At 45.6% G+C, this 17,870-nt stretch overlaps 1 protein-coding gene across 4 annotated transcripts; it reads right to left on the reverse strand.

Annotated features, from left to right (window-relative positions):
• Nucleotides 1-1,406: 1,406 nt before the first annotated feature.
• add3b (adducin 3 (gamma) b) lies at nucleotides 1,407-17,640 on the reverse strand. 4 transcript variants are annotated; one of them, XM_057047094.1, is made up of 16 exons: nucleotides 17,501-17,640; nucleotides 16,820-16,960; nucleotides 12,139-12,373; nucleotides 10,368-10,512; nucleotides 9,680-9,831; nucleotides 9,181-9,261; nucleotides 8,587-8,736; nucleotides 8,229-8,372; nucleotides 7,845-7,943; nucleotides 6,717-6,890; nucleotides 5,560-5,820; nucleotides 5,263-5,379; nucleotides 4,997-5,086; nucleotides 3,467-3,590; nucleotides 2,865-2,957; nucleotides 1,407-2,748 (listed from the first exon to the last, which is right to left on the reverse strand). In XM_057047094.1, the coding sequence occupies exons 3-16, from the start codon at nucleotides 12,337-12,339 to the stop codon at nucleotides 2,510-2,512; spliced, it is 2,070 nt and encodes a 689-aa protein (XP_056903074.1). In that variant the 5' UTR covers nucleotides 12,340-12,373; nucleotides 16,820-16,960; nucleotides 17,501-17,640; the 3' UTR covers nucleotides 1,407-2,509. The 4 variants fall into 4 exon arrangements, with proteins under 4 accessions (XP_056903074.1, XP_056903073.1, XP_056903072.1 ...); XM_057047093.1 differs by lacking the exons at nucleotides 16,820-16,960; nucleotides 17,501-17,640 and adding an exon at nucleotides 13,003-13,286; XM_057047092.1 differs by lacking the exons at nucleotides 16,820-16,960; nucleotides 17,501-17,640 and adding an exon at nucleotides 12,479-12,523 and having other exon boundaries at nucleotides 2,865-2,954; nucleotides 12,139-12,399.
• Between the last annotated feature and the right edge of the window lie 230 nt (nucleotides 17,641-17,870).

The raw sequence follows: 17,870 nt of genomic DNA on the forward strand, positions 1-17,870 counted from the left end.
TAACAGGATTTTTATCAGTGTAAATATATAGATATAGGGTAAATGTAAATACTGTATAATTACCCCCCATCACACGCACGCACACACACTCAGACACAGTGAGAAGGACGGAGGAGAAGAGCCTGTCTTTACAAGACCAGCCATGCATGGAGGGTTGGGTCGAGCCTCCCAGACAATGAGTGCAGATGGCTGGCCCACTGCAGATGTGGCCGGGCTTGTAACGGACGCCTGTGTGTGAGAGGGAGAGAGCACACACACACACACGCACACGCACACACACACACGGAGTCTAATTCTGCCTGGTGTATGCAGACCGGAAGAGAAGCAGCTTGGGGTTCTAAATAGGCCTCATTGATGTGAAGGTAAATGAAGCGACACCCTGACAGACTTTAGTCGGACACGGTTTCAGCAGCAAACTGTTCACCTCTGCAGCGATGCTCATGTCCAGCTGACCCACTGCAGAATGTGACCCCAACTGCAGTAATCTGAAAAGCCCGAGGATTACGCCAGCGGCTCGGCCGTCACAGGGGAGGCCGAGCGACACGGAGCTGGCCCGCGCAGAGGCCCGCCACACATGCCGCGCCGCTCACACGCAGCGGACGGTACGGCATCGGGACTGGTGGTCTCCCGGCGGGACTGGTGGTCTCCGGCGGGACTGGTGGTCTCCCGGCGGGACTGGTGGTCTCCTGGTGGGACTGGTGGTCTCCCGGCAGGACTGGTGGTCTCCTGGCGGAGCCGCCGACCGAGGCGCCAATCTCAGATCAGCCATTGTGCAGCAACACAATTGTTCTAAAACAATGGCTGAACTTTGCCCCCGAGGTCGCAGCAAGAGGACACCCGGGGCACTGGGAGAGAGTGTGTGTCACCTGCTGCACACACACACACCGCCTCCCCTGCATGGAGGAGCTCAGAGCAAAGGTCAAGAAGGAGAAAGCTGGCAAACACTGAAATGTTGTCTCATTGCTGTAAACTGTTGCTTCAAAGCATAAAAGTCTGACCTTTGACCTCTTCATTTCCCTTCAGACCATCTTGCGGGATGTTTGCCAAGGAGGGAGGGGGGGTAGATCCTGCCACTCCCCCAGCGCCAACACCTGTTAGAGACACCAAATCCCCTCATTGTCTCGGCGGCCCCCTCTCCCTCTCGCTGTGGATTACCATGACAACGCCTATTCATATCATGGCTGCAGCCTGATTATACAGCCGCGCACGGTCAATTATCAGCGAGCACTGGCCATTGTTTTAGGGAGGACGCCGTGTTTCGGAGACAGGGAGCCTGTCCGTATTCTTCTGCAGGCTTTCCTTTATGCTCGAGGAGCTGCGTCCACTCCGATTAAATTAGATGCTGCGTGAAGACGCAGCGCAGCACTGCACACGCCTGAATCAAGGGCGACACTCGAGTAAAACAGTTAAGGAAATATACATCAAGTTTTATTTCATCAGATGGGAAATGATTTACTAAAGATTCGTCTATGAGGCAGGACGATTGTAATGTAAAGTAAAAAAAAGGCAGCACAGTTAGTGATGTAAACAGGAAATACAAGTACTAGGCACAGGAAGTTACAAAGTTAAATATTAAACTCTTTAAAAGTCACTCTACCATGTATTAAGATGGATATAAACATTGTGATTAAGTCTTGTATTATTAGATTGTACTGTCACATTTCTAAAAGTGGAACATTTGGTTAACAAACCATCACAAAAAGAACTATATACAGAGTCAAAGGAGCTGGCTCCCTTTTGGTCACAACAATTCACATTATCGACGGGGATGTATAAACGGTTACATAACACAGTTCAGATCCAAACTGGGGCTTTCCACAGCAAACTGCCTTAACGTGAGCACATCCAGCACATCCAACCTGCCCCGATTCAGACTCTCGGCTTCTACGTGCGAGCGACTTGCTGTCAATCCATCAAAGCTTTGCTTTCAAATCCTCCTCACAATTACGATGAAGCAGCAACCACCGAAACAGGAACATGACAGGAAACATGAAGAACGACCAAAAACCCAATCACAGCATGGTTAGTATGGAGTTAGTTTAAATCAGTTTGCTATCAAACACTAAACTGTAATACTTATTCATTCAACATATATTATTACGCGATATTGATAGAGTTGGATACAAATCGTACTCCTTTAGGGTTAAAAACTTAATGTGCAGCCAACGTGTGGCTGTTAAATGGTTAAATTTTCCTTCAGAATACATTCAACAATAAACTTGTGCAAAAGAAAAAGAAAACTCACAATTGTAACTAAACTTATATTCTGTTAACTACTGGAACGTTATATTGTTGTATCATTACACACTATGGGTACTGACAAATACAACTATCTTTTTTTGTTAAAATCCCATATCTTTTATCGGCTTTGACTCCGGAGCCCTTCGGGAACGATCACTGTCAGAATCATGGAACGGCTTTGAGTAAGGGAACAGGAGTAGAAACATTTGTCAGGCACCCTCAACAAGATACAATGAATGAATACCGACTGTATTTACACCTAATGGCCTCAAGCTTCCACCTTTTCCTTCTCCTCCTTCTTTTTCTTGCTCTTCTTCAGGAAGGATGGTGTGCGGAACTTCTTTTTCTTTTTCTTGGTCTGGCTCTCTGGGGTCTGCGGCTCCCCCGTCTCCTTGGTTGTGATGGAGATCTCCACTGTCTCCTCGTTGCTCAGGCTCAGCTTTGATACCTCGATGCTCAGATCCTCCTCCAGTTCCGCCAGGTGATCCTTCCCGTTGGGAATTCCATCTGTCAACAGAACGCAACGGCGAGGAAAGGATTGAGGAACGGCGCGCTCAGACTATGGCACATGTCTAATGAAAGACTGAGCAACTGTCAGGCACCAGCATCTAACTGTTAATCACCTTTAACTGGCGTCATCATGGGAGACAGCGACAGGGAGATGGTGGAGCCATCAAACGTTGTCATCTCATCTGCATCTGTGGCGTCGTCATCTTCTGAAAAATATGATCAAGAGCTCATCATTTATCAAAGCTGCAGTATCGTACAGGCAGCCAGACTAGTGAGGTTCAACAGCAACACTCTGACACCTACCCCGATCACGCCGCCTCAGCGGAGTTAAGATCAAACAAGCAGCTCCAGTCGGGACTTTCAGAAAAATATGAGATCTATCTTTTACACCAAATTCATGCGGCGCGTCTGTTTCCAGAAACTTAAGACTCATCTGCTCAATCAAATTAGGGGGGATTAAGCGTCTTAATGATTTATTGGTCAATCAATATTCATTAGTTAATCACTTCTGTGTAGAATATCGCCCCCTAGTGGCCAACTGTTGGGTATAATCTAACTTAATCTATCAACAGGATGACCTTAAACTCTCACCAGTTTAGACGCAATGTCCTTGAAACTGGAATTCCACACTTATCTTGATGGTGATTTTAAATTTAATATCAATAAAATAGCCAGTGATGTGTGAGAAATCAGGCTGTGGATGGGTTGAAGATACCTTCGTGGCCCTGTTGCTTTCTCTCCACCGTGCTCCTGTATTCCTCCAGCTCTTTTTCTGTCAGATTGCCAAACGGGTTGGGGGGAAGGGAGCGAGTGTACTCCTCATCCTCGTTGATGAAAGCCTGATTGGGAGGCGAAAACAGAGGTGATGTGTGAGCAGCATGAAGAGCGGTCATCGGAAAAGTGAGAGTCGCTGAGTGACACACGGGTGCACAGCTCCAGGATTATCTCTCCAATAAGCCCGGAACAGAAAGATGCTGCTGTCAGTAATGTCAGTATTTGCACTTTTACCTCCCGTCATATCTCAGACTTTGGTGGAAGAATCTTGACAGTTCATATCAATAAATCAGATTTCTGGTATCTGGAGCTGCCGGTTCAATGAACCCATGAATCCAGAATGAAGGTGTGATGGTCTTCCTTCCTTCTACCTGCAAATCCAATAATTCCATCTACCGGCTCCTTACTGAGCTGCAAACCCAAATCAGCGTATATGGCTCGCACTTGTATTCTGGTTGATAATTGTACATGTCAGACGTGAACCGGACAGAAATAATCGGTGATTTAAACTAAACATCCACTGAGGGAAAAGTGCTGCAACTGTTGCCATGTTGACCAGCTTTTCTGTGCTGTTGATGTTCAACCGCTCAAACGCAAATTGAAACTGATAAAGGTGAAAACTTTATTCAGGATTCCTAAAATTCAACATGTAATTTCAACAGACACTGAATTATTTACTAATTAGACCTCAATCAAAATCTGCTGCGAGCACACCTGCAGATATTTGTTCTTCTACCTTTGTGAGGACTTTTACGTCCTACCCCAACCATCAAAACTAAATGCCTAACCCTAAAAACCAGCTCTATTCTAACCCTAAAAACCAGCTCTATTCTAACCCTTAAAACCAGCTCTATTCTAACCCTTAAAACCAGCTCTATTCTAACCCTTAAAGCCAGGTCTTAACACTCAAACAGACCTCTGATGTTATTAGGACCAGGCAAAATGTCCTCACTTTGCTAGTGTAATTCATTCTCTCTCTCACACACACACACACACACACACACCACACACACACACCACACACACACACACACACACACACACACACACACACACACACACACACACAGGGTTTTGGTGCCTCCGAGACTCTCGGGCATTTTAAACATTTAGCTTTGTCTTGCTGCTGTCATTTAACTTATTAGAATCTTTCTGAGTGGCAGTTCTGAGACAACAAGACACTTGGTACGTTGGTTATAACCACTCCAAGTAAATCAAAATCTAGTTTAAGAACATGACATCAGCTTTATTTCTCACAGTTACACTGTGACATGGGAGCCACACAGAAGCCTGACTGCAGTGGAACATCCTGCTGTTTTCTCATCTTTGCATTAAGGGACAATAAGGGGGTGAATTGCAAGATTATTTTTTTTAATTAAATATGTTTTACATGTTGCAACAGTAGTTAAACTAATATGAAATATTTCCTGCATAACATAGACCAACAGTATAAGAGTGAAAATATACTCACTGGTCCTGGAATGGTGTCCACAACTATGCCTGCTAATAATTGAGACTTGGGTCCTGGAGTCATGTGATCTCCTCTGTGCTGCTCTTTTATCTGAAGTAAAACAGATAAATCTCAGGCATCATCGCATTGAAGGTGGTTGAAATATCACCTACCAATATTTCTAGATCAGACCTTAATTGTAACATATTATTATGAGAATTTAAAGCAACAAGTGAAGGAAACTGACTCGGCAATATTTTTGAAAATGAGATATTGCTGCAACCAACCCGGTTCCTCTTATCCTGGACCTCTGTTGGATCGGTGTTGAGTGGAACAAACTGGTTGGGGTCCTCAATCTTTATTGGTGTGCCGACATTGTTTCCCAGATGTGAAGATTTCATCCACTGAAAGAAACAAACCAGGAAAATTCAGCCCCCCCAAAAAACACTATAAACGCAGTTATCGATCTGACCACAAGAGGGCAGACTAATACAGAAGAATTACAGCTCCACTTCCTTCCGAGTCAGTCAGGACTACATAATAACATTAATTGATACAGGAAATTGACATGAAAATTAATGTACCATGGTTTTGGTCCTGGGGCTGACGTCCCCACTGGGCGAGTGTTCGGGTACATTGACCTTCAAATAACTGTTAGGTGAGTTGAGCCACCGGGTCCTCTCTTTCTGCTGTTTCTGCAACATAAACTTAAAGGGGCTCCGCAGTCCCAGCTCATGGTCCTCCGGGGACACAGCTGACACGGTGGCAGGAATTTCCACGTCATTCTTGGAGCGAGGCTTCTCACGGACAATGGGGTTCCTGTACGAGTAGCCTGTTCTATATCCCTACAAAGTCCCAAAATAGGAAACATTATTCACAACAGTTGTCTTTCAGCTGCAGCCTTCTCAATTATTCCCTCATAACAGAAAATAGACTAATTTGAACATTTCGAAGGAATACCGAACACCCCATGGCGTTCAGCATTAGCTCAGTGTCCAGTTGTTCTGGACAGCTCTGTCTTTGAAAGAGCCCATCTAAAGTCTCCAGACAGAAATCCTGAGATCTTTACCCCATCTTAATCTTGATCCCCACCTACAATCACCCCCTCGTGTTCAACAAGTCAACTCCGCCTCCTGGCATTGATGAATCGACTCCCTGTACGTGACATTTGCAGCCGGAGCCATTAGGAGCGGCCCGAGAGAAAAATCCAAATACCATTTTCAACTGAGTGCTCTAGAATCCTCGCACTAAGTGGTTGCGCGGTGTGTGGGGCTGATGCTGCCCGCAGCGTGCCGCAGCGCCTGGAAGCGGTGATTGAAAGGGCAGGAGGGCCATGATCACACAGAACTAATGCAGCTGCGGCCCGCTCCGACCGCAGCTGCTAGTGAGCAGCATACACAAACGGACAGGCTGACATCTTTGTTGTCCACAGAACATCTGGGCGCCTGCTTATTAGCCGTGTGGTTAGAGCAGGAAGGTTTAAACAGGCAGCAGCCAGACGTCTGTCGCGTAACGAGACCGCAGTTCAGCGATTGTATCGCGACCTGACAACATCCCTCATCGTTAAACGTGATAACAGTGAAAAATGCTCGCAGCCGCATCAATAAATCACACAAGTCATTCCAGATTATAAGAAAAATGAATCCAATTTCATTGTCTTCTCTAATCGCACACTTCCCGACAAACAGGGCAGGAAACTCGGAGCATGATGGGTAAAAGATGCAGGTCAGGGTTCACTCACCAGGTTGTCCAGCATCCTCATGAGGGACTCGAACTCCGCCTCGCCCGCTTTCCACTTGATGTCATTGTTCACCGGCACCCCGGCCTCACACACGCCCCGGGTCAGGGGTTTAAACTTCTCCTTGTCCAAGAGCACAAGGTTGTCCACACCGCCTGAGCAACTCAGAGCACCGACCTGGACAAACGGTAATGCCACCAGTCTTAGTTATTCTGGGGTTAAGAAGGCAGAATATTAATCTGTAGAGTCCAGCAGTGTGTAGCTGCCAGAAGCTCACCTCCTGTTAATGTGTGTTAATAAGTACTGCAGCTAGAGCACAAAGCTCCTCCTCAGTCCTGCTGATTAGGACCATATTAGATTTCATGGTTATTAACCTGTGCAGGTATTCCTCCTGGATTTCACATCTCTCTCTCTCTTTTTTTTTTCTTCTCAAAAAAAGTCTAGTTTAAAGATGCTCACTGAGCTGGAGAGAAACCCTTGACTTCAGCTTGAATTATATTAGCTTTAGCTCACAGGTAGCTGAATAATAATATGATATTAGAAGAGTGGCTGCTGTGCCACTGATTAAAAACGTATCACTGAGTGTTTTTCAGCCATAAAAAGGAAATCGGCTCAGAAATGACTATTGAGATGTATTATTGTACCCTTTAAAAGAGCAATGGTTAACAACTAAATACAAAGCAGTTTAACAGATTTTGAGTCACTAATCAAATAAAACCTGAAACTACAAAGATCTCTATTTAAAAGCCCCACACAGATCAAATAACCAACAATTAAATGACTTTTTCAGACATTGTGTTAGGGTTATCTTGCTTTAAAGGCAGTTCCAAGGTCAAATGTCTAACATTTGATAGAATCTAAGAGGAGAAATACAGAATCCAACAGCTGAACGCCTGTTCTCAACTTCCTCTTTTTTCAAGTGCTTTGCAGAACCTCCTGTGGCTCCCAGGAAACAAAATAGATTTTTCCATGACTGTGTCCAAAAATTCCAGACTAGAGGTCCAAAGTAGTAGATATATTTAGAAGTGACATTTGACTTTCAATCTTTACACTTCAAATGTAACAACAGTCTCCAGGGAGTATATTCTAAGAAACGCATCTGAGCATTTCATTTGGATTAAGAGTCCCCACCTGGATTTCACAGGCCTGCTGGGAGTGGTACATGTAGTGAAATGCCTCTTCAACCGTCTCTCCCATAGCGAGCACTCCGTGGTTCCTCAGCACCATAACCTGAGAAGATAAATGGAACCGCTCGCACCACCACCCATGAAAGGCAACACAACAACAAGTTTAATTCATTCCATAGTCACCACTAATCACAAGCATCACGTCCCCGTTTTGATGTGGGAATTATTCTCAGTGTGAGACTTCTGAGTTGTGTATCTAACATAAAGAGCTCCACTTTTCTTTGTCATGTTAGATTATTCATGCGTGTGGCTCATCCGTGTACAGTCTAATACGGCAACCCCATGAGAGTGAGTGTGTCGCTAATGAAGTGTCTCGGTTTGACGCTACCTTGGCAGTAGGGCCCAGAGCTTTCTGAAACTCCACCTTCTCCTCTTTATTATCCAGGCTACCATGGTAACCAAAACAGCTCACGTCTCCCAGAAGCAAAGCCTCATGGGAAATGGGCAGGACTCCACACTTCATCGCGGACACCTGTTAGCATTGGAACAAAAGCGTCTGAGAATCAGACACATTTAGAAACAGTTTGGACCAAAACCAGATTCTGCCCAGAACATTTTACAGCCCTGCCTATAAATATCTGTTTTAAAAAAAATGTTCCAATGATGCATTTGCATTAAAAGTGACTGAGAAAGCAGAGAGTGGGCTTTCTCCTGCCTCTCTGCTCTGATGTGTGCAGCATACTCACTGCAGCTGTGGCGGGGGTGTGGATGTGGATTATACACCTCACATCGGGCCGCATTGAATAAATGGCAGCATGTGGAGCGAATCCATACTGGTCAATGCCCAGATCAGTAGAGCCCTGGTCCACCACCTCGCCGATGATGTTTACTTTCACCTGCAGAAAACCAGATGGGGTTTTTGCTATTTACTGGCATGTTTAAACATCACGGACCCCGTAAACAGAAATATCTGCAATCATTTCAAACCGTGTGAAAGCATATAGATAACAAAAACAAGGCAAGGGCATTTCTAAATACCAGGCTGAGAGTCCAGAGCCAAATATTTACTTATATGCATGACAGAATGCATTAGTGCTGACGATCGGCTTAATAAACACTGCAGCTTGCTATAAACTATTTGCATAACCTGTCACAATTATCTAGACATGAATTCTGGTTAGGCTTAATAAGCCGACCTTCAGGGGCTGCTTTCATATGAAGCCACGGCTAAATTATTAAAAACTAAATGGAGACAACAAGGTTTCATTAACAGTGCAAATCTACGAGTGGGGCCTTTAATTGTTCCCTGTGTTGCCACGACAACAAAGAGGGTTACTTACCAAATTTGTTCCTGTCACCTCGGCGTACGACAGACCCTGTGGGCTGATCAGAATATGGTCCTGCTCTTTATTCACACGCACCTGTGGCAGAAATACCAGTCTCAGTTTAGTGATTCTATCATCGCACGTGAGACTCAAACACAGAAAGTGGAATTCTTTACTTAAAAATATTTGTACCAGGAATGTAAAAACAAAACAAAAAAAAAACACATTTTCTACAACTATTTAGAGTCAAGACAACCTATTTTATAGATTCAAGGGAACAGGAAGTTGAAGAAACAGCTTTCTTCTGACAAACTTAAAAATGGATGCGTGGGCTGGTGCACCTTCCTTCCTCCACATTGATTCTAGCCCACGATTTCTGCTTTTTGGGAACTCACAATGTGACTTTTCCAAAGCCATAAATACCATACAGTGTCTCAAAATAAGTCAGGGAATAACAAACAGGGCACCGCTGTGCAGTGGTGCGGAGCAGGAAAGGCAGTGAAGTCGTACTCACAGTAATGTAGGAGCTTGTAAAACGAGCCCAGCTGAAGAGATCAACGAGCCTGTAGAGGCTGGCCAGCCTGCAGCGGCTTTGCTTCTCTCCTTTAGTGTAAGACGGAGACTCGTTCCCGAACAAATCGTTGACTGGAGTCACCGTCCCGAAGCCTGCCATGAACATGACATTATTGATTATGTTTGATTTAATCATGTATGCAGATGAAGCATCTCATTTAGCTCAAGTCGGCAGCTGAAGACCAAGAGGAAGACCAAGAGGAAGAGTATTTTCCTGTATTTTCCATATAAAGGCTTTGCAGGACCCCATTTTGACAACAGAGTTGACCTCCGTGTGACCTCCCCAGAAACACAATAAAAACAGGTTTCAACAGGTTACGCCAGCCTCATTAGTGCTGCAAAAATGCTGCGATTCATTACTGAGACCAGTCACAAGGGCTCCTTAATAAAAACAGTGAATTTTAAAAAAAAAGGCCATCAACAACTTTCTGTCTGTTTCTGCTGTTCCAGGGTTGTTCAGAGTCACAAGAGTCTGACAATTCAGTTCCTTGACAATGAAGATATTCAGTCTGCATAATGCACACGGATGGAGTACTCGCTGAATAACAATCTAGTCCCCAAGGAGAGATTCTTGTTCTACCTCTCTCTCTCTCTCTCAATCACACACACCCCCACACACACAGACTTACTGATGGGTGAAGTCAGGGGACCAGCTCCTCCCATATAACTGGCCATGACCAGGTCAGCGATCTGTCTCAGTGCCAGAAGACCTGTTGGGCTGTTGCCCTTCGTCAGCTGGTCCTGAATCAGGCCTTCCAGCTCATCCTTGAACACCTGCAGATGGAGGAAAAACAACAATTTCTTATAAAAGTAATATGATGGCTTCTCTTGGGGCTAGATTAAGAGAAAAGAACAGGTAAGACACCGTAAAAGCTCCCATAATTTAGCCATTTAGTGCCATTCTGGCTCAGCTTGCTTTCAGGGGACCGTTATTGCAACTACACACAAATCAGGCCGCCCCCATTAAGAAGTTCTCTGTCTGCCTGTGAAAGAAGCAGCAGGAATTCACATTAAAACAGACCATCATTTTCTGTGACTCTTGAAGCAACAGTATTTTCCTGCGAGCTCCGGGATTCTGCTTCATCCGACAGCGGTTCCCATGGTGATGAGATGAGCTCTGCGCGTTTGGCCCGTTATGCAATCACGGATAAGTGTGGGCTAATTTTCATGCACTTCAGCAGCATCTTTTTATTTCAACTCCTCGCTCTCCGTCCAACCAGACGCTCTTCGTTGGCGCTTGTCACAAATGTAACAACCGTTCATTATGTTGGAAGCAGACAACTATGAGGAGATGTTGCGCGACCTGTCTCTGAAGAAAAATGGGGAATAGCGAGAGGCCACATCCACATCCAGGATCCTGCTAGATCCACTCAGCTGTGTAGGCCTGTGCGCACCCGACACCAGTCATTAAATGTTCTGTAGCTGCAGGTCAAATCACATGTTGAACCAAATCAAAAGACACTTGTGGAGACTGCTGGAAGAATGATCTCTTTCTCAGCCTGCGGGGTAAACTCCTTAAAAGCACAGCGCTCACAGAATTCTCCTTTTATTCCCCGAAAGACTGCAGCAGCACGTGTCGTCCATTTGGATGATGGAGTGGAAATGCGAACATTGCGACTCAAAACTTGCCTCTGTCTTGTTTCATCATTAGTTCAATTTCAATGCAGACAAAGAACACTCGATGTATATCGATATCCAGAGCTGGTAACCTGTGTAAAACCAGAACTCCCGGCACAGTTTATTTTCTACCACTCTAATGGGGAGTAATGTTGCCGATGTTGCGTCATTAAATAAATTGCCTGAAGATACTCTGAGTGTGTTTATTGACTTTGAAATGATTGAATTCAATGGCCTGAGCTGCGGTGCATAATTGGCGGTGGTGTCACACACTATAGCCAAGCACATTATAAACTAGAAGCCTTTTGAGTTATTACCTCACTGGAACACAGGAATGCTGCTCCTAACCAGAGCTGCTTTATATAATACCTATATCTAGAGAGAACTACGTAGAAAAAGGGCGGGGAGTTTATTTAAGAATGTGGGAACCATTTGCTTAAACTGGGAGATGGGATTGGGGAAATCAATGGCTGTAGTTGCCCACAATGCACTTAAAACCGGTTAAAATTTACCCAAAGACAAGTTAACTTGGAGTTGCCTGCAGTAGGAGTCTTTACTGATGCAGACGCAATGTATAGATCTATATGACGACGGGCCAAAGCTCCAGGCAGCGGCGGCGCTAGAATAAAATAGCTGCAGCACACATATAATGGCATTCACCGTGTGTCTGTGTGCCTTATGTAAAGGTGCATCTCTCTCTCCGGCTTGAAATCTTCTCTCTGACTCATCTACAGTGAAAGCTTGTGTAGGAGGGCACTTACAACACAGCCACTGGCTACATACCGGACTCTGCAGGATCTGGGTGACCCGCTTCTTCTGCTCCATCATGTTGAAGTCCTGCCTCAGGTCGGGGGACATGTTCCTGCCGCGGAGGTACTCGGGGTCGCCCTCATCCACCCGGTCGAAGTAGCGCTCCTTGGGTTCGCTGCTCGACAGCGGCAGGGTGAGAGACCCCGCCATCGGCCTCACCTCCACCAGACTCATACCTTCGCCGTGCGTCCTCCTACTCTCCTGGAAGCTGTATGTGGGGAATAACGACACAGCCTACTTTACAGTCAGGCTGTCAAGGCAACCGGTAGAGCATATCAGAATAGAAGGCTGAATGGGTTCAATAATGACTCACTGAATTACAGTAAAGGCAGAGCTGCATCATTGTGCAACTGATGCTGCTTTCACTAACAAAGCTGGTTAGATAAAAACTAGAGGAGCCAAGCACAGCAGCAGAGATCTGTAGTTAGACAGCTTCATTTCCACACAATCGCTTCTTCAGCTATTCTCCACACAGATGGGGGAGGAAGGATCACACTTCTACTCGCTTAGAAGTTGCAAAGCTTTGTCAGCTTTAAAATAAATGGGGGGGAGAGCCTGGCCTGATGCAAATGAGTCAACTTGAATAGCAGCTAGCTGCTCCAGGGCTGCTGTTACCTGGACGTGGGGGCGGAGGGGCTCGCAGCTCCCAGACTTTCTCATTATTTGCCACTTTTACAGCAAAAAGCAAACTTTTACCGCTGATTCAGCAGCAGGGGAGGCTTTACAGTATCGGTCGTACGAAGTCGAGTCGCAACTTGAAGACTTGATTAACGTGAACAACAACGTGTTAACAACAAAAGCGGCGCATTGTTGATCCTCTTAAGTTTAACAAAATACCTGAATGTACAAAGCTCAGCCGCTCAACGCCTCCGCCGAAGATGCGGTGTCCAAATCCTCCGACTGGGGGCTCCAAAAATGTGCGCAAAAAGTCAAAGTAGACCGATGTTACGCCCGGTTCGGATGCATGGTGGCCCTGAAAAAAGTGCGCAACTTGATGCTGCTACAGTATCCGGACGGAGCGGACTGCCCGCTGAGAGTAAACACCCGAAGAAGAAGAAGGAGGAGGAGGAGGAGGAGAAGAAGAAGGAGTGGAGCGAAGAGCGGCTGCATGGGAGAGGATGTGGGTGTGTTTGTGTGGGAAAAAAGGAAAAATGACCATGTGACTTCACTCATCCACCCACCAGGCCCCGTGCGCGTGTGTGTGCGCGCACAGCAGGACAAAGGAATGGCCACTCAGGATCGGAGCTGCATGTTTTGGCGCTTTTTTGCAACATCTTTTCTATCTCTTCATGAACTGCCTGGTTCTTTTTTTCAAGTTCGTTTTACTTGAGGTTGTCAAACTTGTGACTGTGTTATTCCATTTCCACCAGCTTGTCCCAGGCTCCGTAAAGATGATTCATTACCTCCTGCCACTTTGAGGCATAAATATAAGCTCCGCTGTTCCCACAGCTCACCGGTGCAGGCTTTCATCAAAGCGTTAATGTTCCCGCAAAACGCTGCACTCCACCCCAGAACAAGTGTTTTCTCCAAAATGTGGCGAGGGGGGAAAAGAAATTCCGAAGTGTATTGGGCCTGTGGGTGCTCAGAGAACTCCCGATTCAGTTCAGACAGCGCTTCCACACGTTTGGATTATTGAACATGTGGGTCGTGTGCGTTTTTGCTTTTTCATCAGTGAATCTATTGCAAGTTGCTTCAAAAAACTTTTAAAATCATAATGATCTCATTCAATATTCGTTGCAGATTTATCTCACCTCTCTGACACTTTCTCCAGTATTTCACTGTGTGTGTGTGTGTGAGAGAGAGAGAGAAAGCACCTCCTACTCCTGCCAGTCCACATACCCTTTTAATCAATCACCCAAATATCAAGATTTGGGGCGAAAGACAGCGAACGACTGGATCACTGACTAACACAACAATTCCAGGAAACAGAGTGGAGCCTGGGAGGCGGAGCAGATCTGTAGACTTATGGGTCCCTGTAATGAAAAGCAGATCTTTCTCACTCCAGAGCCGAGTGACCCCCCAAAACCCTGAAAAAAACCACCCTCCCTTTTTTCTGGCAGACTTCCCACCCAGGCCACATACAGTACCAATGTCTGCACATGCTCACGCCTGCAACCCCCGCCCCCTCCTGTTATCTGAACTTTTCAGGCGGACAGTCCATCTCGGAAAGATTGACCAAACGTCCGGGGTTATTAGCCAGCTTCTCATTCATACAGAGGATATCGATGACCTCAGCAGAATCCAGAAGCGTTCCCTCCCAAAAGCTTTCAGATGCAGTTTGCTGGCGAACTGCAGGAGTGAGTCAATGAAAACAACAAAAAACTGAATAACAATGACCAATATTGATGCAATAACTGGAAAGTTTGTCTTGAACGTCTTCAAGTCGGTCTCATTCTGTCTCAGCTGGAAGAGACTTTGAGTGCTATGTGTTAGCTGCGGCTAATGGAGCCTGAAGTTTCCAGTGACGTGAAACTTATGCAGTCCAATCAAATTTCTTCAATTCTTATTAATCGACTTTGAGGCTGAAGTTTCAGCATCAGCAGCCTTCGAACTATGAGCGAGATGAAAATACTAAATGAAATCGTACAAAGTAAAGCCCCGTATGGCATAAATTCACCCATCGGAGCGGCAGTGGCGGATCCATCCATTAATCATGGCGCTCTATCAGGACTTAGCCTCCATCCGGAGTCCAAATTTCATTTTACAATCAACTGTATGATGACAATAAAAGCTTCTTCTTCAACATCACACATTCAGATGAGAGGGAGGATAATGATAATGGAGTTTATTTACAGGCACTTTTCAGGCCTCTCAAAGTCACCTGGCAAACATAAGAGATAAAATACTCTAAATTAAGTATACAAGCTCAAAAGAAATAATAAGAATGATCGCTCTAGGACGGCTGTGAGGGAACGGGGAGCAAGACTATGGAAGGGAGGAAGTCGCAGCTTGCGGAGGGACATTTGGGCTAAACCATGTAGACGGGTGTCAGGGTAATAACCAGTAACCATTCACACCTACGATAGGCGTTCCCCAAAGACGTGTTTTTGGACCGTGGGAGGATGGGAGATCTGAAGCGGGGACGCTCTTGCTGTGAGGCCTCAGTGCTGGCGTCTGCCCCACCGTGATGCCCAACAGCGTTCCAAAGCTCCAACAAACTGATGATGAGTTTAGGAGCTTGAGCGAGCGGTGCAGCAGGCGAGGTTTTTAAATCTAGACGGTTCTCTGGGATGGAAACCACAACCTGCCTTTGAACGGTTGCTGCTCATAATAGATGTCTGAATAGACCCGGAAAGTGGTGCAGTTTTGTGTCGCAGCGAGTGGCCTGACCCAAAGTGCTGCCACTTGGAAACATAAAACTGTTGACAGTAATGGAATTGAACAGGTGGAAATGTATAAATCATGTGGATTCTCTGACATCTGCTGAGGTGTTTGTCTGCTCTCTCCGGCCAAAGAACAGCTGGAGGATCTTTTAGTAAAGACATAAAGGAGAAGGCAAAGGAGGACACTGGTTTGGTTTGCTGCATAAATATTTATATATTATTAGGACAAAGTTATTTCTGCATGAGTTACTGTGTTCTGCCTCTTTTATGCTCAACGCTGTCGTATTTGGGAATGTTTTCCTTCCCAGCCAGACAACTTGTGCTGTAGCTGTGAAGGGGAAAATGAAATGTTTGTGTCTTTGCCTGAGATCCACAAAGGCTTTTCTTCAAGGTGACAGGTGGTATATATTCAGCCTCAGGTGCTTTCACAGATAATGCCAAAGCACTGCGGGGAAATAATAATACACAATAAACCCGTTTCCAATCCGGTGATTTCCACTAGTAAGACCGATGTAAGAATCCCGGTGCTACCATTTGAAGAATACACGGAATTACACTGGGATTTCATGTTTGTGGAAGAAAACGAAGAGGAAGGAAGAAAAAAAACTTTGCGTATGTACCATTGGGGTTTCCATGGTAACGTGTGCTGTCCCTATTTTGAGGATGAATTAGGAGAGGACTGCTATTGTCAGCCAAATGCATGAAAAGGAAATGGACGCAACCACTTTGTGGAATAATATAATTAGCTAACATAACATTACTTACCTTAATGCCGTGACTCACTGTTTTCTAAATGCAGCAGGAGGTAAAAAGAAACCTCTCTTCCCTCTTTAAGAAGGTGTTTGGGAACAACACTTGCAGGGTTTTTAATCAGTCTCCTCACTAGTATTTCTAGTGCGGATTATACCTCCTCTCCCTCCTTTCCAATGTTATGCTAAATGGTTTTGCAGAAATCGTCCTATAGCCGAGCTGTCTCACATCCCCAGACTTTCCTCCCACCTAAACATTCCAATACTTTCAAGGTCCCAATGGAAGCGTGACGTGCTTCTGCAGGGTTTTCACTTTTTCTGCACCAAACAATGCCATTGTTTTGATAACTTCAGACAGAATATATCATTCTGCGCGGTGCTAAAAATGGTCCCCGCTGCACAGCCGGAGCAGGGAGGGTGGGTGGGAACAACAGAGCACACTTTGAACCTGGAACAATTTACATTGTTACACTTGGATCGCTGCCGTCACCGGTTTTGCAGACATGTGAGACATCTCCCCCTCCAAAGCACACAGACACAAACAAACACACACACAACAGATGTGGAAACATATACATTTACCTAAATGGTGAGGCTGGCTGCCGCCTTTGTTGTGGTCGTGGTTTAAGAGAGCCTCTTCTTAAAGGGATCTAACAGTCAGAGTGGGGTTCCCTTCGACACGGTGTTGGGGAAGCAGCCGCGTCGTTGCGGTGGAAACTAACGCTGCAGGGAAATTAGGTGCTGATTTTCAATTATGTCAGGCTGTAAAAACCCATGTAAACCACTAACCTTTACATAAAACCTGGCATTTATGGCAAACTGAAACACACCACAGCGGAGCGCCGTTAAAACAGCAAAGTAACACTGTAGCCCACAAAATCCACGTTGTTGACATAAAACTCAGCCCAACGTCAAAGTCACACCATGCAGACAGTGTAAGTAAAACGGGCAAACTGGAACAGGAACAATCCCTAACATGGGTGGAAGGGTTTGGGTCGTGACCCCGCCTTTGCAGTTTTACAGCCGTCTATAACTCACGTCGCCAGGCGCGCATATTATGAAATCCTCCGCTTTCCCGGGCCCACATCTAAAGTCAACAAATGGTTGTTCCGAGTAATGTTTCTCAAGAGTGACATTAATTGAGAGCAGCTGTTTGAGGCCTCTGCGGGCGCAGCTGCAGACCAGCCCAGTCAGTGACGAAGATACGTTATTAAAGCTAAGAAATGCCGTAAAAACAGATGTAATTATGCAAGTCATACACACCATATGTTGAGAATGCTGAGTCTGGGCGCCAAGGTTTTTGTAATTCCTGCCGCGTTCCACCGATATCTCCAAAAGAAAGCCTGAAAGCAGAATTCCACTGTGCAACAGACCCAATGTGGAGATTATCTCCAGCAAATACCTGCCACGAAAGATAAACTTACAGTGTTGTTGGCTGTTCTTACACCGGCTCTGGAGGAGAATTCCTCTTTTCACTCGAAAACTCCCACATTTCCACCAGTGGCCAGTTGTTTACATTATCACTTTTGAGGAGGGTCATCTGGTTTTCCCAGAAGAGACAGAACTGCAGCTCTCAGATCTCCCAAACCCCCTCCTCGCTGCTCGCCGTTGACAGCGGCTGTCTATTCTCACA

This window comes from Takifugu flavidus, chromosome 11 (genome assembly GCF_003711565.1).
Source record: "Takifugu flavidus isolate HTHZ2018 chromosome 11, ASM371156v2, whole genome shotgun sequence".
Taxonomy (NCBI): domain Eukaryota; kingdom Metazoa; phylum Chordata; class Actinopteri; order Tetraodontiformes; family Tetraodontidae; genus Takifugu; species Takifugu flavidus.

Coding starts and splice junctions, on each gene's coding strand:
- add3b (XM_057047091.1), bottom strand. CDS start 12,508: ATGATGCAGCTCTGCCTTTACTGTAATTCA. Junction 10,513..12,138: donor CCCAGATCCTGCAGAGTCCG/GTATGTAGCCAG, acceptor CTCCATCTGCAG/GTGTTCAAGGATGAGCTGGA. Junction 3,591..4,996: donor TGGACACCATTCCAGGACCA/GTGAGTATATTT, acceptor CCTCCCAATCAG/GCTTTCATCAACGAGGATGA.